This window comes from Protopterus annectens, chromosome 1.part0 (assembly GCF_019279795.1).
Source record: "Protopterus annectens isolate FY-2018-M chromosome 1.part0, PAN1.0, whole genome shotgun sequence".
Taxonomy (NCBI): Eukaryota; Metazoa; Chordata; order Ceratodontiformes; family Protopteridae; genus Protopterus; species Protopterus annectens.
Window position 1 is genome coordinate 678803560 of NC_056725.1, and position 25252 is coordinate 678828811.

The window sequence follows — 25252 nt, forward strand, 5'->3', positions numbered from 1 at the left end:
CTCTAGAAGTATTCTAGAGGTAGCAACTTGGTTGTCTGTTCATACATTCACAAAGTACTACAAGCTGAATTCCTTCTCTAGGTCTTAGACAGCCTTTGCTAGGACAATTCTTCAGAGCTTCTAGATCCTTATCATAGGAGTAGCTAGGCAATTTAGAGCCCAGGATGAGACCCTCATTTGGTGCCCTTCACCCCTGCCTACAGAGCAAAAAAAAAATTGTATACTGCATTACATATATCTGTCCTGTTTTAAGATACCCTACAGTTGCTTAAACACAACAACGAGAATAGGAAAGCTTTACAAAGCCCTACACAAATCCCTGGCTCAGACATATAGTATAATACTTTGGAAAACCCTATTTGTTATTCTGCAAATCTACAGTAATCACTATTTCAAAGTACTTTATCAGATACCTCTAAAAGCCTATTAAGAATACAGAATACAGTGAGACTCTGTTTTTGATTGATTTTTCTTCTTAGTTCATCTAGGCAACAAATGCACTTTTAGAGTATCAAGGAACATGTGCTGAATTCTTAGCCCTGCCCCATGACCATACCTCTCAACTGTACAGATTTTTTCAGAATGTCCAGATTTTCAAATGTTTGCGGTTTTATGACAAATCAGTGAGAACTGAACTCATTAAATCGGGTCCCTATTAAATCAGTGAACGCTTAAAATAGTGAACGCTGTTTAATCGACCCTTTGTAACTGAAATGGCAAAATCCCGAACACACGGAACAGCAATTTTTTTTTTTCCCCAAGGAAAAAAATCACTGGGCCTTTTTCGGGACTTTGCCCTTTCCTCCACTGTGGTGTGATCTCGAAGTTGGTATATTGAAGTAGGGTGGTTGTGGGGGGCACAGCCCCCCACATCGGTGGGTGTGGGGGGCAATGCTCCCCACTTTATTTTGTGTTTGTGTTTTTTATGGAGCAGCAATTTTTTCCCCCCTGGGAAAAAAGTCACTTTTCTGTATGTCCGGCATTTTGCCGTTTCAATATTTTAAGGTCGATTATACAGCATTCGCTATTTTAAGCATTCATTGTTGTAATATAGCCCCATTAAATAATGACATAAATTTGTGTCTTTCAGATTTAATTTCCTGTTATTCCAACAACTGTCTAATGTTAAACTTTAGAAGAGAAGTATTTAAAACCTGTCCCTATTTTTAGACCGTTGACCCCATTGTTTTAGGCTTTGTCCAGATTTCTTGTGCTAATATGTTGAGAGGTATTCCACCCTGAAACTGCTTTCTTGAGAGGGAGAGAGAGAGAGAGAGAGAGAGAGAGAGAGAGAGAGGGACATGTGTTACTTTTTTCAAAGACCAAGAAGAGACTAGTAATATAAATTTGGAGGGTGTGGCTGGCTCATCCGAACACTGCCTGCTTACTTCAGTAAACCTGATCTTGAAGGGTTTTAATCTTCCAAGAAAGGATTTAATATATCCTTGTTTGAAAAATCAAGAAGAATGGACATTAAAATCATGCTTCGCTGTACTACCTTGCACTCTTTTCTTCTCTGAATGTCCTGACAATCCCTTCAACAGTTTGCACATATATGCACAAGCACTCAAATGACATCAAAATGATGTATTCCCCCAACAACCTTTTCAGACATTTATCCAAGTATACACAAATACTCACATTACACCAAAATGAAACATTCCGCCCAACAACTCTTTCAACCACCAACACAGGTACTCAAATTACATCAAAATTAATAATTTCCCCAAAGATTCCTTCTGGAGTTTGTCCATATATGCACAGGCAATTCAGTGACACTGAAATGACCCCCCCCCCAAAGATCACTTCAGCATTTTGTCCATGTATGCACAAGCACCAAAATGAAACATTTCCCCCAAATGACCCCTTCAGTAGTTTGTCCAAGTTTGCACAAGAAGCAATTTGAAACATTTTCCCCAGAAACCCATTCAGCAGACTGTCCATCTTTGCACAAACACCAAAATTAAATGTTCCCCAACAACCCTTCAGCAGCCTGTTGAAGTTTGCACAAGCTCCCAAACAAAATATTTCACCCAACATCCCCTTCAGCAGTTTATCCAAGTATCCACAAGCACCAAAATAAAATGTTTCCCCAGTGACCCTTTCAGCAATCTGTCCAAGTTTGCACAAGCACCAAAATTAAATGCTTCCCCCAATTATTCCGTCAGTAGTCTGTCCAAGTTTGCAGAAGCACCAAAATGAAACATTTCCCCCATGACCCCTTTTTAACAGTCTGTCCAAGTATGCACAAGCACCAAAATTAAATGTTTCCCCCAATGACCCCTTCAGCAGTCTGTCCAAGTTTGCACAGGCACCAAAACAAAATGTTTTTCACAGTGACCAATTCAACAGTCTGTCCAAGTTTGCACAAGCATGAAAATGAAACATTTCTGCCCATTACCTCTTCAACAGTCTAAATATGCATAAGCACCACAGTGAAACATTTCTCCCAATGATCCCTTCAGAAGTCTGCCGAGTTTGCACAAGCACTAAAATGAAATGTTTCTTCCATAGACCCCTTCAGCAGTCTGTTCAAGTATGCACAAGCACCAAAATGAAACATTTCGCCAACGATCCCTACAGCAACCTGTCCAAGTTTGCACAAGTGCCAAAATGGAGCATTTCCCCCAATGACCCCTTCGTCAGTTTGTCCAAGTTTGTACACAAGTACCAAAATGAAATGCCCCACCCTTACTACTCCCTTCAGCAGTCTGTTCAAGTATGCTCAAGAAGCATGCTAGTAAGTAATCCTACGTACTTGAGAGACTTGCTGTTTTTTCTCTCTCTTAGTCACACTCCAGATTTTGGAAAACATTACATCCCTCAGCTCGCTGTGGGGACTGATGATATAGACTAAGATACTTGTCTTTCCTGACCTTGGCACCACCCCTCTGCCTACACAGTAATCAAAGGCCTTTGGGGGGGGCAGCACCTGAGCAAGATGATATAAGAATGGGTTGGAGGCTCACAGGAGAATCTCAGATTTCCATTTTTAACATGTATGTCATTTCCTTTAAAGGGAAACTTAAAAAAAATGATTAGAAATACTTTTTTATTTGATATTGTGCACGCGAATTGCGACCTGGACAAGACAGTACCAGAGGCCATTGTCCCATTCACTCCACGATAGTTATGCTAATGTTACTGATCCTTATCCATCCTCCACCTAGGTAGGGTAAGCTTTGGGAATCTACCCATAGGCCACTGCAACAGTAAGAATGAAGAACATAGTACAGTCGTGTATGTCCTACTTACCCATAACAGTAGATGCTTGGATTTTTGCATTGCTGCAGTACCACATTAAACCACCATCTCCATTTCTAGATAGTTGTTATGGTTGTTATTGTTTGGATGATTTTTTGTGGTGATTATTGACTGCTGACTCAGGATAAATCGTCTCAGTGCAGTAAAATCCTGAAGGTTTACCTCACTCTGATCACTGAGATACTTCCCTACAAAAAGGGTGCAACCTATCAGCAGCCAAAGTGAGTTAGAGGGAGAGGAGTTAGAGCTTTGGCAAGGTGGTCAGGAGCTGATGTCCTTGGCAGGAAACCACCCGTAGTCTAATGCAGCAGAGAAGAATTTAAAACATCTGCTATTATGGGTAAGCAGGACTTACACAATTGTACTGTCTTGTTGTTGTGAAGGACACCTTTTCACCATCAATCATCTCAAAAACACTGGTGATGTGATGTGAATGGACTGACATGACTCACCTATTCAGAATTGTTCTGCTTATTGGTTATGATTCTTTTTTATATTCTTAGTGAATAAAAACATTTAATCAGTATTTGTGTTTTTTACTGTTACCCTGCCTACACCCCTTCTTCATCATGTAGCCTTATTGTCCCTATCTTCTTTTTTTCTTCTGTTTGATGTACCCACCTAAGGTTTTCCCACCCTTCTTATAAGCATTGCTACAAAAAAAATAAGATTTCAAAAGATTACAGTAACCGATAAAGTAAATATTTCAAACCATTTTGTGATTTGTATTGGTAAACTAGCTCAAGCATATTCTAAACAAAAGCAAATCATAATAGAGTAAGGTTTATTAGTTTGTGAGTATTACAGTTTTCTTGACCTTCTGATAACCATATCCTAAAGACTTTGTTTTCAGGCCAAAAAGATGTTTTTGTTCATTTATTATCACATGCACGCCCCAGACATAGGATGGGGACACTTTGTAATTGCACTAATGCCACTACAAAGACCCATATTGTTAGTAAATTAGAGATATGTTTTCCTGTTTCTAGGTTGTGACCTATCTGGCAAGTGCTGGCTTACAAAGCTGTCCCATGTTATTGGCAAAGGGTTATCCTGATATTGGTTGGAACCCTGTTGGTGGAGAGCGTTACCTTGATTTCTTGCGATTTGCAGTCTTTGTAAATGGTAAGTCATAAACTCCAATTTGCAGTACAGTTTAGAAATGTTTAAGTAAAATTGCACTGTGCTAGCTAGTCATCTATGATTGATTTGCTTGTCATAATACTGTATTTTGTATGATATACTTGATATTAGAGCAGTATATATGAATTGCATTATGATACCTGCCAGGCTGCAAAGCAGCACCTTAGTGTATTACTATATAGTGTTGTACAAAATAAAGTAGTTCAACAATTATGATCACTAAAAGATGAAATGCACTCTTCACTCAAAAAATTGATTCTGTTGTGTAGACTATTGCATGATTGATTAATACATCCCTGTTCTTAAAGTATATTTAGTTTTGTAAAGTGTGTTAGTGCAAGAACATCTATTTCTCATCAAAAATATATTCTCCAAGAAAAGGGGTTACCAGTACATGTTCTTTACAGGGTTTTCACACTGTTATTAACTACTGTCTAACAAATAAGTACTGAAAAATGTATGCAGAATATGAAAACACAATTTATAGCTAAAAACAAACTGAAATGAGCAAGCTACGGTTTGCACTTGCAATCTTTGAATTTATAAACATGTTAACCTCAGTTTTTAACCATGCTTGCCTTTATGTCACGACTACCATTTTTCAGATTCTAGCAATATTATGCTTTGTGCTGCAGAGAGGTTTCACAACTATACGGAACTGCGCTTTTCTTATTAATTAAATGTATCGAACTTTAAAGAGGACAAAAGTATAACAGAACATCCATGCTCGGTCTGTGGTCACTGTTGCCTGCCTGTGAATGAATGAAAGAAGGAATGAATAAATAAATAAAAAATAATAATTTCTAGACCTACGCTTGTTAAAACAAAGGGACAGTTCTTGTATACCCTCTCCCAACCAGATGGATACAGTTATGGATGTTGACAGCACAAATTACCACTGCTGCTTAGTAGCGAGAGAAACCAAGCCATGTGGTTTCTCCTTCGAGTAATGAGTCCTGCATGTACTAAAAGTAATGTAAAGTGAGAGAATCTGCCCTCACGTTTATCCTATTCTTCCATACGCAAGACATCTGAGCTGTTTACTTCTGAATGAAGAGACGGTTGAGACTACTGAATGCAAGGCTGACGTCTGGCACCTGCCAGTCTAGAGAAGGGAATCAAAATTAGAAAAATTAATCTCATACAACTACACTTTTACTGGGGTAGCCATTACGGGCACCAAAATGTTTTTCAGTATACACATACACACACAATCTCTCTCTCTCTCTCTATATATATATATATATATATATATATATATATATATATATATATAATGTGTGTGTGTGTGTATATTGAATATACATATATTTATATATGCACACACATACATAGGTTTGTGTGTGTGTGTGTGTGTGTGTGTGTGTGTGTGTGTGTGTGTGTGTGTGAGATATATATATATATATATATATATATATATATATATATATGTGTGTGTTTGTGTGTGTATTGAATATACATATATTTATATATGCACACACATACATAGGTTTGTGTGTGTGTGTGTGTGTGTGTGTGTAAGAGGTTGAACACTCATTTGGTGGAAAAGTTTTTGTGTTTGTAAAAAACATAGAATATAAATTGAGAGAATTGTCTGTACCAAAAAATGCATTATTCTATCCTTTGGGAAGTCATCCACCCCAAGGAGCTACCACATTGACAATGCACACTCTGATAGCCAAGTTGTTCAGGATTTGGTAACTTATGTGAACAGTGACCTAACTTTCAACCAGTATGTGTTAATGGTTGTAAGAAAGTCCTTCTATATTGCACAACTTGTAAACAAAGGGACTATATCTAGATCTAGGGTTGCCATTGCGCCCCTCTCATTGAATACAATGTCCCCTTTGGCATGTATTTGTTCAGACACATGCAACAACTGGAACAGAATGCTTTTCGAAAAGGATACAAGCCCTAAATAACATGTCCTACATGGACTGACTCAAAGCCCCATCACTATACTCAGTATTCTACACAATGCTAAGAGGTGACCTGCGTCTGGCATACAAGGTATCCTGTGACCCAGTACTGAGGGATTTACTGGACATCAGCAAGTCATATGGCATCAGAAATACTCAGTCTAGGGATCTAAATCTGTTCTGTAACATCAACAGAATGGTTTGGGAGGATAGGTATATCTCGCAGAGGATACTGCTGCTGTGGAACAGACTCCCCATCCATATAAAGCAAAGCTCATCCCTATCCGTAGCCAAGTGCAACTTCGATATGTGGATGGCAAACAGAAAATTACCCCTGGACGGCACCATGTACTACTAATGGACAAAGGCAGCTCCTAAATATTTTATCCCATGCATGTGTCCCCTCAAGTTATGTTCCCAATTATTCTCATTAGGGGTAATATATAATTATAGACCAACTGTATGGATAAGACCAATTTTTAACCAAATGGGATAGGTTAATCTGAGCATAAAAAAGGACATTATCTAGGTTTAAAATGGCCCACAAGAGCAGCTAGTTTAGTACTTAGCTATGAACCTATGAAGCTACAATTGTCATATGAATCATATATGCTTGAATGAAAGTTTTATATAGTATAGGTAAGCAGGCGTATGCAGGAAAATTAATGTTTGAATGAAAAGTGGTGATTGTGAAGATGTGCAAGACTGTGTTATAGCAATTGGTGTGTATCTGCAAGTGTTTTCGGGTTAGGATTACAATAATGGGTAGGAAAGGGGATAAATTCAGTGGTGTGCATGTTTGCAGTTGTGTGTGTTCTGTGTTATTTTGTCTTTTACAGTGGTACTGTTGGGGAAAGGGGTTTTATTAACATAATATGTAAGGTTGAGGTAAGGGGTCGGGGTGGTGTTAGGGCTAGAGATAGGACTAGGGGCTGATGTTATGGAGAAGGATAGGGCTATCACCCATGAGTAAGGTGATATATATATATATATATATATATATATATATATATATATATATATATATATATATATATATATATGTATATACACATATATGTGTGTGTATGTGTGTGTATATATATATATATATATATATATGTGTGTGTGTGTGTGTGTGTGTGAGTAACACAAAAACGATACGGAGGAAAAGTGCCCAAAGAGACAAATAAACCAAAAACAACACAATCCTGGCACTCAGAGGAGGTGGAAAATAAATTTCTTTACCACAGCGAAATGTGGAACCAACAGCTTTATTGCATAAACGCAATTACACCACAATAGCATTTTTGTCTTCTGTTATACTTCCTCAGATGCAAAACAGATTTAACAAGCTGTGTCTTCCTTTTATACCACCCATAATACATGCAATTATTTAATCAACCAATAAAAACAATACTTCAAAATCATTCCATTCCTTAAGGTGAAATACAATGCTTTTAAAATTCATGCTGACAAATATGTACTAATGCAACCTAATCTGTTACGTAATACTTAATGCAACATGTGCACCCCAACAATAGATAAAATTCATATGTATATCAAGTATATAATTATATATATATATATATATATATATATATATATATATATATATATATATGTGTGTGTATATGTCAAAAGACATGCGTGAATGGGCATGCCTTCGCTGAAGGTTGGGTGTCGGGCTGGCAACTCGGCACCATAAAAATCTACTGCCAGTCATTAGCAGACCGGAGTTTCGCTGTTGCGACCCCTAACCGGGAAAAGCCAAAAAGACAAACAACAACATGTGTATATGTTAAAAAATATACATTAAAAAATAAAATAAATCATTAGGTATATACATATATAAGAAATGCGTATTAAAATGTACATTGTGTGTACTGAAATAAACATACCAGTAAATGTTACAAAACTTTAACCTGTTATTAACACTGGTTAAAATATCTTCCTTACAGTTTATTTATAATTTAGCAGCTCTTATCTTTAAAGTTGGTGCTATGGATAGATGTTCATTAATTCATGGGTTTGGCCTCCAACATCAACTGCCAAAAAAGCTCCCTCACGTCTGTTCTTGTTTCCCATGCACCACCCCTAGGGTCAGGGACTATCTTTTCCAAAACAAAAAATGTCCACTTGGAATTTTTACAATCCAGTGTGTGTTTGTATAATGCATTATTATAATCCTGTGTCCTTACAGCATTCATATGTTCATACAACCTTCTCTTTAGTTTACATGTGGTCTTGCCCACATAAAATGCCCCACATATTTTACATAGGGCAAGATATACAACCCCCTCACTATTACAATTGGCATAGGTGTCAGCTTCAATAATCCTCCCTCTCTCCACTATATACACTCGGTTTTGGTTAATAAGGTAGGGACACTGCTGGCAAGAACCACACTTATAAGTTCCTTTCTTTCTTTGACTAATAACCTTCTTTTCTTGCTCCAAAATATCCTTAAGGTTCCTTCCTTTCTTATAACTAAATTTCAATGGGGCCTTGGACATGCTTCCAAATCAGAGTATCCACTAAACTTATCCCAGTGTTCAGTTATAATACCTCTAATAGCTGGTGTGTCTGTACAATATTGTAGGACAACATTCCCCACGGGGTGATTTCCATTTCCTTCCTGTTCTTTCCACCTTGTTGTTCTTGGTTTTCTAGCTGTGTTGATACCATAACATGGTTCCCACCCTGATTGTCCTCCAGATTCAACCCCAGGATAGGACAAAACCTACCTAATCTACCTAACCTTACCTCAGCCACTGTTTGCTCAATAAGGTTAATCGGGTATTGTCTTTCTGTAAACATGGCCTTTAATTTATTAATTTCTATTTCAAAATCTATATCACAAGAGGTCATTCTGGAACAACGTATAATCTTATATATATAAATCCAACAGTCACCCATTTCCTAAACCACAGATCATGCTGAGGGTCACAATGTTAGCAAACTGAGCAGGACAGACCATATTTAATTATATTCAGCAACAATTGTCATGTCCTCCTGCGGGTTGCTAATACACTATCCCATGGCAGATATCTAGTCTTTGTAACAAATTCTGGGTCTGCCCTAGGCATTGTTCTAGTTGACCATAGCTGGAATGTGACCTGGGGAAGGAACGCGGGGTGCAGCCACACTGGATTCCCAAACTACTTCAGCTTCCTTCTCTCACTCCTGTGGCTGAGTAGCTCTATTACACAATCCTTTCATGTTGCTACATTCTTCTCTTTCCTGGAGAGTGAGGCCACCAGCCCCACAAAGGAACTTCATTTCTATCATTTGTGTATGTACTTGCATCCTTGCAATAGCTGACAAGAGTTCTTGACCATAAGTGAAGATGGGGACATAGTTTAATCCTAATACTAAACACATGCTTCAATGCAACTTTGTAGTACAACATCTACAGTACAGCTGCAGGGTTACCTGTTTTCTGGTCTGTCTCCAAATCCTGTGTATCCCCAGATGAGAATAAGACCTGAAGTACTTAAACTCCTCTAACTTAAGTAGCTGATCCCCCCCCTCACCTGTGGAGAGCATAAGGTACCAAATCCTGAACAACTTGATTATCAGAGGGTGCATTGTCAGTGTGGTAGTTCCTTGGGGTGGAGGACTTCCCAAAGGATAGAAAAATGCATTTTTTGGTACTGACAATTCTTTTGTGGGAGAGAAACATAACCTCAAATTTAGAAATTCTGAGTATTATTCTGTCCACTTCACATTTAGCCAATTAATGCTACAGTGTAAAATTAAGATTGTAGTTATTTGAGGAAAAGAGAACAACATTTGATGCAGAAGTTAATGTTGTCAGCTGGAGTTTCTGTGGTGTACAGTTTGGTTCCCCTAGTCCTTGTTTTCCTACTTAATGACCTTGGGCAAGTCACTTAAGCAGACATTACTCCCTGGTTACCCATGAAAAATGGAATGTGTGTCTAGTGCACCTACCTAGTTAACAAATTGGTATTATTATCATGGGAGCTGGCATAATGGTTAAGGTGTAGGATTTGATTCCCACCTTTGGGTGAAATTGGCTAAGCTTAAAATGGCCCACAAGGGTATCTAGCATAGTACTTACCTAAAACCAATGACTCTATAATCATGGTTTACTTGAACAATTAAGCAAAAAGTATACGGATTATCAGGGATTTTATAACCTTCAGTAGTGTCACGGTAGGATTAAGACAGTTGATCAAGAACACTTATCTAAAGATACTGTATTGAGGACATCTGGTTTAATTCAACTTGTTCAAATTTCATACTAAATGAGAGGCAATTATAGGATCATAGGATCATAGGAAGTTACTAGGCGAATGGCCTGAGGGCCCTTACAAGCCTCGCCAAATTTACCCTTGTTACCACAATCAACACCTGTTGCCTTGTCCCAGAGGGACACATGTGGAACCCCCAGGACAAATGTATGGTTACCCCTCCAGTCATCCATATTGTGTTTGAAGAGGCTCAATGAGATGCTCTGTTTGATGTGAAGTGGGAGTCTATTCCAAAGGTATGGTAACCTCTAGGAGACAAATGTGTCCCTCCAGCAGGTTCTATTGATGTCACATACCAGGTTTAGGTCCTTAGAGCGAGTAACACCTGTGCCATTTGACTTGCGGATGTGAAGCATTTCAAAAATGAGTCAGAGATCATCTTATATCCCAGGCAGAGATCACCTCCGAGTAGTCTGTGTGAAACAGAGTAAAGTGATAGTGATTTCAGCCGATCCACATAGGATAGCTGCCAAAGACCTTGAATTTTCCTTGTGAGGAACCTTTGTGGTGGTCTCAGTTGCTGCAGGTGCTTTGAAAGGTACATCCCAAAAGGGGGCATTGTACTCAATTATTGGCCTAATGAATGAAGAGTATAGAGAGGTGATAACTTCTCCTTTTCTTGAGACAATGCCCTTACTTATGAGATGAGGCATATAGAATGCTCTTCTTGCCAGTGTGGAAACATGGTGATCAAATGCAAGGTTGCTGTCAACCTGAGTGCCCAGATCTCTTACTACTGAGTTTGTACTTACGGTATTGCCATTGATGTGGTGATTTGCAGGAGCATCGCTCTTACCGAAAGGGATGATAATACATTTTTTTTGCATTGAGTTTGAGGCCATGAGTTTGACAGCAGTCATTTGTCTGTGTAAGATCTTGAAGGATGTTGACATCATTTGGAGATTCTATGACTGCATCCAGTTTGCAGTTGTCAACAAACTGTCTGCCACATTCCCTTGGTTTTAGTTTGTACTTCTGAGAAATAGATTAAGAACAGTAGAGGTCCCAGGACCAATCCCTGTGGAACACCACTGGTTACAGGTCTGCTGTTGGAGTTGAATTCCCCTAGTTTGACTGTATGGGTTCTATCAGTGAGTCTGTTCGCAACCCACCTTGTGATGTAAGGGTTGATCTCTAGCTGGGAGAGTTTGTCAGTGATGCCTGAGAAAGGAATAGTGTCAAATGCCTTGGCTAGGTCTAGGTAGGCTATATGGACAGATTTCCCCTCATCCAGGGCCTTGGTGAATGTCTTGAAGAAGTCCACCAGGTTAACAAGTATGATCTTCTCTTAACAAATCCACACTGGGTAGGATCTAGTGTTTGGAGATTACCTATATCTTTATTGATAAGTTCCATGATGATTTGCTCCATGGCCTTGCAGATAAAGCTAGTCAGGCTAAAGGTATGTAGTTCCTGGGGTCAGTAGAAACACCACCTTTGTGCAAGGGATAATGATGGCTGTTTTCCATTCAGTTGGGATGAAGCTGGTGCTTAGACTGTGATTAAAGAGTAGCCAATGGTGATGGTAATTCTTGTTTGAGCCCATGTAGGATGCAGCCTGCAATGTTATCAGGTCCCACTGATGCTGTATTTTTGGCCTTAGAGAGGGCATTTACAACCTGGTCTTAAGAGATATAAGGTAGGTGCTAGGGATGTCATGAGGTATGTGTAGCAGGGGCAGGGGTAGAAGTTTTCACCAAACCTGCCAGCTAATAGGTTAGTTATGTAAACCGGTTCAGTATATGTTTTATCCTTAGCTACCAGTTCAGTGCAAGTCCGGGCCTTACCTTTTAGGTTATGGATGTAACTAAAGAATGCCTTATGGTTGTAGAAATCTTATTTTCTTATTTAAGCTGAGGAGAGAGGGTCTCCATTTTAAAGCCCACTCCTTTTTATGCTTAGACAGCATTTTCTTCCTTTTATTCTAAAGCGTATTAATGGTGCTTGTCCACCAGGCAGATGTGTTCTTCCTTAAAAAGCTTATTTTGGTCCTAACAGGTATTGATGAGGCACTACAGTTATACAGGTGCTTATATAAGGCATTGGTGTAGAGCTCGGCATAGTTACCAGTTCCATCTGGGGGGAGGTGCAGTGAAGCTATTTATACCATCACAAAAGAGGTTATAATCTGCTTTGGAGAAGTTTTTTAGTCTAGTTGCTGCTGAGGAGGGGGAGGTGTGATAGTTGCTTCAAATGAGACTGATTTGTGGTCAGACCTCACCAGGGATGAACTGACAGTGGGAGTGCTACACCGGTCTTCCCTATTTGTAAGCACCAGATCTAGGAGGTTGGCACCCCTAGTGGGGGGTGTCAACCAGCTGGTCCACAGCACTGGAGTTGACAAAGTCAAGGAACCTTTGGGCAGGTGAGGTTTGAGCATGAGTAATTCACACAGTCAGTGCTAGGGTAGTTAAAGTCACCCAAAACCATGGTTATTGGATGTATCTTGATAGACTGAAGTTGATCCATGTAGGCAGAGTGAGTGTCCTAGGTTCATAGGTTCATATTAGGCTATCTGCCCTGGGGCAATTATAAGCCTAGTCCGATTCTGTATGGCTTACGCCACCCCTTGATTTGAGTATACTGTGCCCTTTTTAAGTTTTAGTTTACTGTGCCTCTGTCTAATAGTGACATGGGAGTAATCCCTGGGACAAGCCTACGATCCCCCATCCACTTATCGAGATTCTTCTTGAAGAGATTCAGTGAGGTGCTCTGCCTCACATGAACTGGAATTCTATTCCAGAGCGAAGGGAGCCTCTGGGTTATGAACTTGTCCCTCCAGCAAGTTCTATTTATTTCTGTGCTGAGGTTCAAGTCCCTCAAGCGTGTGGCTCTAAGGGATTTAGATTTACTGAGGTGGAGCATGTCCATTAATTCTGGATTTGACATAGCTTTGTATGTCAGGCATAGATCGCCTCGAAGTAGGCGGTATGCAACTGAGTAGAGCTGGAGTTTTTTTAACCGAGCAGCATATGGCATCTGTTTGAGACCCTTGATCCTCTTGGTGAGATACTTTTGGGGTCTTTCTAATTGCTGCAGGTGTCTGGTAAGGTACATCCCAAAAGGGGCATTGTATTCTATGATGGGCCTGATGAGGGATGAATAAAGGGGCACGATTACCTCTCTTGATCTAGATGTGAAACCCTTCGTGATGAGGTGAGCTCTGTAGAAGGTCTTTCTAACCACTTTGGCAATGTGGTTTTCAAAGGCGAGATTGCTATCAACTTGGGTCCCCAGGTCCCTAATAACTTTCTTTGTACTTAATGGGTTTCCGCCTATGTGGTAATTTGTGGGCACATTATTTTTGCCAAAGGGTATGACCATACATTTTTTGGCATTTAGCTTTAAACCATGGCACTGGCACCAGTTATCTGTCTCTGTGAGACCTTTTTGAAGGATGTTTGTGTCAGCTGGAGAGTTGATTATGGCACCCAGTTTGCAGTCGTCTGCGAACTTGGTGAGCCATAGTCCTCCCACGTTTGCCTGTACCTCGGAAAAGTATATACCGAACAAGAGTGGTCCCAGGACAGAACCCTGTGGGATGCCACTTGTGACCGGTTTCGAGTCTGACATGGCTCCAGCAACTCTCACTCTGTGGGTTCTGTCTTTGAGCCAGTTTGCAACCCATCTTGTGACATAGGGGTTTATATTTAAGCTGGATAGCTTATCTATGATGCCCGAGTGGGGTATTGTGTCAAATGCCTTTGCAAGGTCTAGATAGGCTATGTGGACTACCTTCCCTTCATCTATGGCTTTGGTGACTGTTTCAAAGAAGTCAACCAGGTTCAAAAGGCAGGATCTGCCCTTGACAAAGCCGAACTGGGTAGGATCTAGTGTCTGTAGGTCCCCAATGTCTTTGTTTATGAGCTCCATGATGATCCTCTCCATAGCCTTGCAGACTAAGCTAGTCAGGCTTATGGGGCGATAGTTTCCAGGGTCCGTAGAGGCTCCACCTTTGTGGAGTGGGACCACTGTTGCTGTATGCCATTCTGTGGGCACATATCCTGTAGTGAGGCTGAGATTGTATACTTGTTTTATTTGAGGGATTAGTTCCTCTTGGAGTTCATGTAGGACGCAACCTGGGACGCCATCTGATCCCATGGAAGCAGTGTTTTTTGCTTTGGAGAGGGCAGCCTTCACCTGAGCATCTGAGATGTTTGGGAGGCAGCCCTCTGCCGGGATAGATACTTGCTCTTTGGGGAGGGTGGAGAAGTTTGCACTGAAACTGTCTGCCAGGATATTGGCGATGTCTGTGGGTTCAGTGTATTTTTTGTTTAGAATCAACTCGGAACAAGTCTGGGAGTTGCATCCCAGGTTTCTAACATAACTGAAAAAAGCCTTATGATTGTCTTTGGTGTCCTGTGCAATTTTTCTCTCGAAGCTGGCCTTGGAGGATTTTATGAGGGATCGTAATTTTTGCTACTACTGATCAGAGATGCCTTCCCTATTAGGGATTTTGCTCTATCATGTAGTAGCTTCCTCCTTCTGTTGTACAGTTTATTTATGGCAGGGGTCCACCAGACTGGATGCCTGCCTTTGGATGATTGGGTCTTGGTTTTGTTTGGGATAGCATGATCCATGCATTCCTGGAGATGTACGTAGAATGCATTTATATAGGATTCTGCAGTTTGGGCTGTAGTTTCCACTGGCCCTGGGGCCTTGAAGGATTCCACTTCGGTTCTGAGAAGTGAGAAGTTCGCTTTTGAGAAGTTTTTCACTGTGGTTTTCTGGGCTGGGGGTGGGGTTGGGATGTGGACATCCAGTGAAATTAATTTATGGTCTGATCTTACCAATGAGGGATATACTTCTGGTGTGGAGCATAGAGTCCCCATGTTGGTAATGATCAGGTCTAGTATGTTGTCCCCTCTTGTGGGAGTGGTAACTAGTTGTTCCATAGCATTTGAGTTTATAATTTCCAGGAATCTTTGGGCTAAGGTGCTGGGGCTTGAGTAGTGCTTCCAGTCAATGTTTGGGTAGTTGAAGTCACCCAATATAATGGTGTTTGGAGAGATCTTCATGTTCTCTAATGTTTTCAGGAAAGCCGAATGGGATTCCTGACTTTGAGAGGGTGGTCTGTAGGATGCTATAAACTGAAAAGCAGTCTTGCCCACTGTTAGTTGCACATGAATGGTCTCCGATACTTCGTGCAATGCCACTAACCTGGAGGTGTGGATATCCTTGATAAATATGGAAACTTCCCCTCCTTTTGTGGTTCGGTCCGGGTTTTGGGGCCGAAAAGCATGATATGAGGTATAGCCTGGTAGTGCTGGGGTGCTCTCTGGAGCCTTGAACCAGGTTTCTGTCACTGCACAGATATCGATGTTCTCCATACTGAGGAGAGCTTCGAGTGCGTGCATCTTGAGGTTAAGACTTCTGGCGTTTAGCAGCATTACCCTTAGTTTCTTGTTCTTTGTGCTATCTATGGGGGTGGGTTTGACTTTTGAGCCTTGCCTAAAAAAGGCACTATGGGGGTGGCAAGAGCCTTTGCCAATATCCGAAAGCCCAGTGATGACAGGTGCAAGCCGTCCCTAACGAAGCAACGTGGCTTGTCGAGCATGTCATCCCAGGCTGACAGACACTGGATCCCCTTTGAATGACACCAAAATTTTAGCCAATTGTTAAAATCGATCATTTTGTCTTTGTACTGTGGCATCATTCTAGGTGAGGGTAAGATGCTGCTCAAGGTCAGGGTCATACCAGCCTGGGCTACATGATCAGAGAGCTCCTCTATGTCTCTTTTCATGTAGTCCAGGGAGGTACGTCTCAGGTCATTCACACCAGCATGTACAATGACTGAGTCATATTTGTATTTGCTTTGGAGTGACCTGAGAGCTTGCATTATGTGTCGGATCCTAGCACCCGACAGGCAGCTCACTGTGACCTTTTCTTTATAAAGCCTGGTGAGCGGGACGTCAGTGTGTCTGACAATAGAGTCACCTATAACAAGAGTATCAGGTGTGTTATTCAGCCTTAAGGGCTGTGGCTGCTTGGCACACTGACTTTGTGGGTTATGTGTTGTGTGTGTTTTGTTTTGAGGTAGCGTTTGCTTGGATGTCTGCTTTGGAGGTCTTTGTCGCTTAGGTAGATTTTTATTTAGAGCCTCCGAGTATGTTTTTGTGTATTTATGTGTTTGGTTCGCTGATGTGGTGGGACTATGTGATACTGGAATTGTGTTGTGTGAGGTTACCTTCTCCTCCTGACTGGTTACACCAGTTTTGAGATATAGTTGCATCTCTCACATATATTTGAACCTGTTTGGAGGAGGAGAGGGTTGTCTGTGTACATGAGACAGTTGTAACATTGCCTCAAAATTCCCAGATTCACCAGCTGGACTGGAGAGGAAACCATTGACTGACCTTTGGACATGCTAGAGTAATAGGGAAACTGAATTTAAGACGGACCAATAGAGGACAGGGTAATCGTAGAGAGTATAAGAGTAAGTAGTGCTTATGGTTTAATAGTGCTAACTTGTAGGATTACTTAATTGGACCAGTGAAGGGCCTTAGAATGAGAATATGGTGTTTAAATTGAGAGATAGAGCAGTTCTAAGGGAAAAAGTGAAGAGCAGACTTTGTGGAGCCAGGAATAGTTTAAACCCAATTAGGCGGCGCTGCCCGCTGTTGCGCTATGCTCAAAAATGCGCAAAACCACGCAAAAGAGGGTTTTAAGAGAGGAATATGAAGGAGTTTTGGAATTGACCCAAAATGGTCAATAAAACTACAGTTTCATGTCAGTAACCACTCCCACAGGGGCAGGCAGGCTGCTCAATGTTTTTCACTGCCACTGATCAACAGAGAGACTTTCCTTTAGCCCAAGCAAAAAATGGCCTTACAGAAAGTTACAAACAGTTCAAGAACAGCAAGCCTGTAACTGAACTTTTTTAAATCTCAGAAAAGTGGGAAAAAAGCAAGATTTTTTTTGTTTTTTTTTCAGAGATAGCAGAGGTTAACAAGTATCAGCAAGTTATAACAGTGCAGTAAATGACCCCACACAAGAGTGCTAGGCCAAAGACAGATAAAATGCAAGTTATGAGAAAAAAACTATTTTAAAAATAAGTGCAAACAGGAAATTCAGTAAACAGCTCTAGGTTGTGCTCTAAATACAGTTACTAATGCAGAAATCAAATTTAACAAGCCAGAAAATGCTCAAAATAGGCAGCTATGCAGAAAAACCTAGCAAATAAACAGAGGAAAAATACTTAAAGTCTCAAAAGTGGCTCCTTTCTTTTCTCAGCGTTTTCTCCTCTTGGTGGGTGCTTCACCAACAGCCAACAAGCCTGAAAAGATGCCAAAACCACGAGGCAACCAGGTTTTAAGAGAGGAAGATGAAGGAGTTTTGGAATTGACCCAGAATGGCCAATAAAACTACAGTTTCAAGTCAGTAACCACTCCCACAGGGGCAGGCAGGCTACTCAATGTTTTTCACTGCCACTGATCAACAGAGAGACTTTCCTTTAGCCCAAGCAAAAAATGGCCTCACAGAAACTTACAAACAGTTCAAGAACAGCAAGCCTGTAACTGAACTTTTTAAATCTCAGAAAAGTGGGAAAAAAGCAAGTTTTTTTTGTTTTTTGTTTTTTCAGAGATAGCAGAGGTTAACAAGTATCAGCAAGTTATAACAGTGCAGTAAATGACCCCACAAAAGAGTGCTAGGCCAAAGACAGATAAAATGCAAGTTTTGAGAAAAAAACGATTTTAAAAATAAGTGCAAACAGGAAATTCAGTAAACAGCTCTAGGTTGTGCTCTAAATACAGTTACTAATGCAGAAATCAAATTTAACAAGCCAGAAAATGCTCAAAATAGGCGGCTATGCAGAAAAACTTAGTCCTGATTCATTTTGGGGATTCTGTAGCTGGTAATGACTTGAATAGGTGTCTTACCAACAGTTAATTGCACCTGAAGTATCTCTAGGGCATCATACTGTTTAGTCAATCTGGAGGTGTATTTATCTTTGAATATTGATACACCATCTGCTTTAGTTTTCTTATTTCTGTTTGTGGTCTAAACATGTGGAAGGAGGTCCAACCCAGTATGAGTGGTGTGCTCTCCACAGCCTTGAACCATGTCTCTGTGACTGCATCTTCCAGGTAAAGGAATGCTTCCACTGAGTGCAATGTCATGTTAAGACTCCTAGCATTTAACAGCTTGATCTTGAGGTTGCTTTTAGTTGGTATTTTTACATTGGGAGTTTTGTCCTTGTGACACTGCCTATGTGGGTGGCAAGAGCCTTAGCCAGCAGCCAAAATCCCAGGGGTGACAAATGACAACCACCTCTGGTAAAACATCGAGGTTTATCCCAGGTTGACAGATACTGGATCCCCTTAGAATGACACCAACATCTAAGCCAATTATTGCAGTAATCATTTTCTGTTTGTGTTGAGGCATCATTCTAAGTGAAGGTAAAATGCTGCTTAAGACTAGGGACATACTTGCCCAAGACACATAGTCTGAAAGCTTAGTCATGTCTATATTCATATAGTTCAGAGAGGTACATCTGAAGTCATTCACACCAGCATGGATTATGATGGAGTTATAACAGTACCTGTTACTGAGAAACTTGAGTGCATGTGTAATATGGTGGATCCTGGCACCTGACAGACAGCTGACTGTGACCTTTTCCTTATCTAGCCTGTTGAGAGGGACATCTGTGAATCTCACAATGGTCACTCATAACTAATATGTTAGGTTTAGTGTTTAGCCTTATGGGCTTGACAGGTGAGACACTGGTGCATGAGCTATTGTGTGAATAGTGTTCTGGAGAGGAAGTATTATGCATAGCATGGTTGTGTTTGTGTTTTGGAGGTTTGTGATATTTAGGTATGTTTCTTGTGAGGACCTCTGCATATATAGGTATGTGTGATGTGGGTTGGTTGGAAGAGGTGGTGAGCTGGTGCATGCTGACAACCAGCTCAGTGTCAGATGTACTGACTGGCATGTGAGAGACCATGGATTCAAGGTTTCTAATATAGTTGCATCTCTCACATGTTGAGTTTTTGTGGACTAGAAGTAGAGGGTTGTCTGTGTACATGAGGCAATCGTTACACTGCCACAGGATGCTCATGTCAACCAGACTGGCTGGAGAAATTGTGGGAAGTTGTCCATCCGTAGTGCTAGGTAAATTTATATGGTCAGAAACAGGAATATGGCAGAAAAAGGAGTCACACACAGGAATAACTAGTGGGTGAGGTGTGTTAGTACCTCAGCGGCTAGGCTTAGTGCTACACTAGTCAGTTGAGCGGGGACACAGAAAAACTCTTGAGGCTATCACAGTGGGTGCTTACACAGCTTCACTAGTAATGAATCATTGCCTGAAAATGTGCTAAAGATGAGAGGACTATGCTAATGGGATACAGCTCTATCTAAGGGGAAAATTGTCAAAATTATCTGTCCACCTGTGGCATACAATTGCACGGCAGTGCAAGTTGCTGCACGATGTGCAAACAAGCAGAAACCCACTCAAAGGTGGGGCTTAAATACCAGAAGGTTTAAACCTAAAAAAAACTTTAAAAAAAGCTCAAAAGAATCAATTAGCCCTAGACCAGCCAACCTTTACCAGCCAGGTACCAATCAGCACAATCCTCTCACAAGAGTGCAGAAGGGCCCTTTCCAATCCACAATGGCACGGAAAATGTTCTCAGAACAAACACCCACTACAAACAAACAGGCCCAGATGCAGCAAACCTGTATTCAGAGTATGCTATCAGCTACACTATTTTAGGCTGAAAACACTAAAGAAATGTTTACCACGCAGAAAAACAGCAGTGAGACACTAAAATGTTTTAAACAGCAAAAATGCGCAAAGAGACTCTAAAGAATGATTTTAATTCCAAGCAATTGAGTTATATAATACACTCCTTGGTGGGAAAATCAGAACAAACAGATGCATTACAAGCAGTCAAAATGTCCAGTAAATGCTTTACAAACAGTAAAAATAGCAAAAAGCTTTGCAAACTGTGAAACATTAACAAAAAGCAATTTAGCAGGCCCAGTAAGGTACATCATTGCAGTACAACAGACAAAATGTCCAGCAAATGCTTTACAAACAGTAAAAATAGCTAAAAGCTTTGCAAACAGTGAAACAGTAACAAAAAGCAATTTAGCAGGCCCAGTAAGGTACGTCATTGCAGTACAACAGACAAAATGTCCAGCAAATGCTTTACAAACAGTAAAAATAGCTAAAAGCTGTGCAAACAGTGAAACAGTAACAAAAAGCAATTTAGCAGGCCCACTAAGGTACATCATTGCAGTACAACAGTGCAGATTCATTTATAGTAATAACAGTCAGTAAAAAGAGTAGGCAGCAGACAATAAAAAGTGCAATAAATAGTAAGAATAAGCAATAAATAGGAAAAATAATCAGGAAAACAGGCAACTTATGGTTTTAAGGAAGCTCAGAGGCTTCTAGTTGTCTGGTATCTCAGCAAAGAGTTGGGGCTGGTAGCCCTTCTCAGTTAAGCTCGATTAGGTTTAATATCATAATGAGATATGTGCAGAGTGATAGATTTTAATACTAATGTTGAGTTCTAGAGTCAAGTTATATTTAATGTGTACAACAAGGGATACTAAAGGTTATGCCTAGAATCAGGTTAAGGATTAGCGTTTAACTGGCATAGTGTTATTGTGTTATGGATCGTAATCTGTTATCGCATAGATAGTTGTTTCTTCTTGTGTTTTATGCATCTTAATTGAATGTTTTTGTCAAAGAGCTGGTTTTCTGTATCATTACTTTTGCTTATGACGATCTGATGAGATTGCATTCAGTGATGTTGTGGACCTTTAAATGTGGTCAATCTAAGTCAGGCTAATAAAGTACAAACATCGTCTGTCAACCACAGCCTAGTAAGAGCTACTGTGATAATGTTTCATATATAGCTTAGAGTTGGAATACACCACAATTAATATGTCACCCCTTTAAATCAGTCCCACTGAATTACAGCAGGCACTATCCAGGTGTAAACTTTAGGCATTTGTATACAATATAGATAGTTCCGATTGTGTTACATTCTGAAAGAGCAAACTACCTCAGCTTGTGATACAGTCTTCAAATGTATGCATTTGTCTTACAGCTTAGACCCTTGTACATGTAACAGATGCACATTGACTGATTTTCATTATAACTTTTCATACTTGTTGACACCTTCCTCTGTATATGGATAAAAGTGAATGCCCCGAGTACTGGAATCCCTGAATTGCATTTGCCAAAAGCAAAATGCTGAAAAACACTTTTTAAAGTGCTTTTTACAGGTGGGGGGACAACCCCCTGCAACTGTCCACCAAATTTAAATATACCAACTCCACTGTCTCACCAACTCAAAGAAGGGGGAAATTCCCGCTAAAAGGATGTCACTTCTGGCACAGCTTGCCAACAGTGATTTCCTGTAGAGGAACTCCACTCATTTGTTGGTTGAACCTTGGACAATTGAAGCTCTAGCATTCTATCTTCGTCTATCAGTAGGTTACCCTTGTTGTCATTCAGTGACAAAATTTTAATATTTTATGCTCTTGTGAAAGTTTTGTTACAAACCAGACCATCTCTCTCCTAACAACTAAACCAGTTAGAAACCTTCCTCTTACGGACTCAGAAATCGTAACCACTCTGCGCCACACTTCATCCTCCCCAACCCCAATAACTTAGCTCCATTGTGCAGATCAGTTCCTCTCTATAATAGGTCCAAAACTGTGGGAAAGTATGTCCCTATAAATAAAGGACACCTCATCTTACCCTAAATTTAGGACTTAACTAAAGACCCACATCCTCTCATCAGCCAACTATCATTACCTGTCATCCAGCCATATCACCTAACCTGAGGTACATCGCTATCTTTTCCTACTAGTACCACTCTTACTTATCCCTTACACTGCAGGCACTACTGTGCCAATTGTCACTTTTCAGGAGCATAATCTTTTGCTTAATATAACTTCTTCTAACTACTCATAATCTGTAACGTTCTTCACTCCATTCATCTTTCTTACTATTCCCACTTAGATAACACACAGCTATAATTATCACATAGATGCTTCACTTTCTACATTAGCTTTGTCATGATTTATTTTGTAAACAATGTATATTGAATTGTTGATAATACATACATTTTTACTTGGTGATCATAGTGTTTTACAGATGTGTATTTTCATTATACTGTCTCGCACTAAATGTAATTTTAATTTTCTTTGTATTGCCACACTGGTACTGAAATTGATCATTTATCGTTCTTCCTTTGTAAGCAAACTTTAAATAAATAAAGACAGTAAATATAATAAAATCCATTTACATCAGTAATATTTTGGTCTTCCCTGAGCTGAAATTCAGCCAGTATATGACCATTTAACTCCTTACCTTAGAAACACATTTTGCCTAATCATTGAGGTCAAAAGGAATTATATGGCTGGAGATCAATTAATTGCCGTAAAACCTTAAAAGTACTACAGATCATTCTGCCTTATAATAGTCATCAATCCAGTGCTGTTGAGCCAGATATAACTGCTGTATTTCCCCCTATGAATAGCCACCACCATCCACCGGGTTTACTAAGCAAGTCGGGAATGGAAGTAGGCAGAAACCAGAGTATTCTATGAATAATACAGGAAAATACACTACCATGTTGTTCAGAGTGAAGTCACAAATATTGAAAATAACCCTCCTTACATAGACAAACACAACCCTTAAAATAGATCAGCTGATTGGTATACAGAAATGCTTCTTAAGTTCAATGAAAGCACCCACTTCCATAAGCTGGATGCCCTAGAAAGGCTGAAAATCAATCAACTTTTGCTGAACATAAAGAACAGATAATTTATTGCTGTGAGCAACATTGCTTCTGTAATAAACAGCTAAAATTTAAACTATAGAAATCTGAAGTTCTGTGAGCTAACTACCACTGAACTTGTATTGTATCAAGAGTTTTCTGAAGAAAGGTTAAATTGACAACAGAGCAGAGCAACACTTTGTTGAGTTGCTGTACTCTTAAAAGCGTTTTCTTTTAAACTGGAATTTTATCAAACCCATTTCAAGCAACAAATAGTGAAGAGTGCCACACACATATACCCAGAGTCCTCAACAAAATCAAAATGTAGTTATACATTTGTGGTCAAGGTTTAGGTTTTGGGTATTTTTTGATCTTATAGTCTGTGTTGCTGATGTCTATGGTTCGTATCAACTATATTCAATGGAGACCGAATTCTTCAGCAATACATAACCCACACTGCTGGTTACTCAGTCTAGTAAGGGAGTTCCTAATTTTCAGTTTGATACACTGGTGGAAAAGAAGAAATAAATTGCTTTTTCATTCTTTATACATCTTTATTAAATCACAGTTTACAAGAATATAGGTATACATACATTCTTAGAAAAGAAACAAACCTTAATGAAATGTTCATTATTTTCATGCAGGATACATAAATGTTTTCCTTTTAACACTTATCAGTAACGCCATCATTACATAAATTGTTCAGTTACTGACTTCCAATACACCTTACTCCTCCTCCTGAACATTATTGTGTATGTATTGCTTCCACAAATCCACTTATTTCTCTGTAATTTGCTCCTTTCCTTTATATAGATCTCAATTCCAATTATTTTATCACCTTCACAATATTCATTACTTCTGTTATAGTTGGTTTAGATTTTAATTTCCATTTTCTACTAATTGACTTTTTTAGCAGCCAGAAGCATTAAACTTAGTAAGGCCTTACTGTGTCTAGGCAATTCAGATCTTGTGTCCCATAAGAATAATTTTCTTAGTTACAACCATTTGCTCCCCCAACATGTCTGACAAAGTAATTTGGAGGGAATTTTTAAAATCTGCCAGCTTGTTACGCTTTCAAAACATATTCCCAGTTATTTCTCTTATTCTCATCATACCTCCAACATTTGCTAACTGAGGAAATATTCTTTGAAGCCTGCTTTGGGTATAAAATACCTGTGCAAATACTTCCAAGCAATTATCGTAATCTTCTGGACTTTGTTGCATACTTGGGAAACATACAGATGTCCTGCCATTGTTCCTTAGTAAATTTCCTTTCCTGCCTCTAATGCCAATCTTTCTTAACCTTCTCTGATTGATTTTATAGTTATTATGTGATAGTTATATGCCCTACTAATTATCATTTTTTAAACAGCTGTTTCTGTTCTAAACTCAGTGAAAACTTACCAGAGCTGGTCTTTCACTTAATACTTCTCTATCCCTTTCCCTTTGCCTGTACCCTGATATCAGTCCCTAGTAGGGAAGGCAGTCTCTAACCTACAGTTCAAACTTCTACTTCATGTCATCCCACTCTGTTACCTTTCACTCTCTAGTTATTTGCTTCCAGTACATTTGTTCCTTTGACAATTTTCTCCAGTAAATTCTAGACCCTTCTTCTTGACAGTTGTCTATAATTTTGCTTGCAATCATTACTATTGGCAAAATCTTCTTTCTCCATTCCTGTGTTAGCTTAGGTCTTAGAATACTTTCTGTTACTTTATGCATAAAATATTATGTATGGTTATTTTCCTTCTTAAGGACCTGCACCCAAATCTGACATTCTCTCTTTATTTCTCTAACTTTACCGCCCCCCTCTCCTGTTTCACCATTATCCATTTCCAATTAGATTTATAACCTTCTGCAAATCAGTAATTCTAAACCACCTTGTTCTATGGGGAGGATCAACTTATGCCATTAACTTTTGCCC

At 39.7% G+C, this 25252-nt stretch overlaps 1 protein-coding gene across 1 annotated transcript in view; it reads left to right on the plus strand.

Annotated features, from left to right (window-relative positions):
• Positions 1-25252, plus strand: part of LOC122794026 (ryanodine receptor 1-like) — a 2146276-nt gene that overhangs the window by 1170937 nt on the left and 950087 nt on the right. Inside the window, 1 exon segment of the mRNA XM_044062140.1 lies at positions 4254-4389. Within this exon segment, the coding sequence (XP_043918075.1) occupies positions 4254-4389 (136 nt within the window).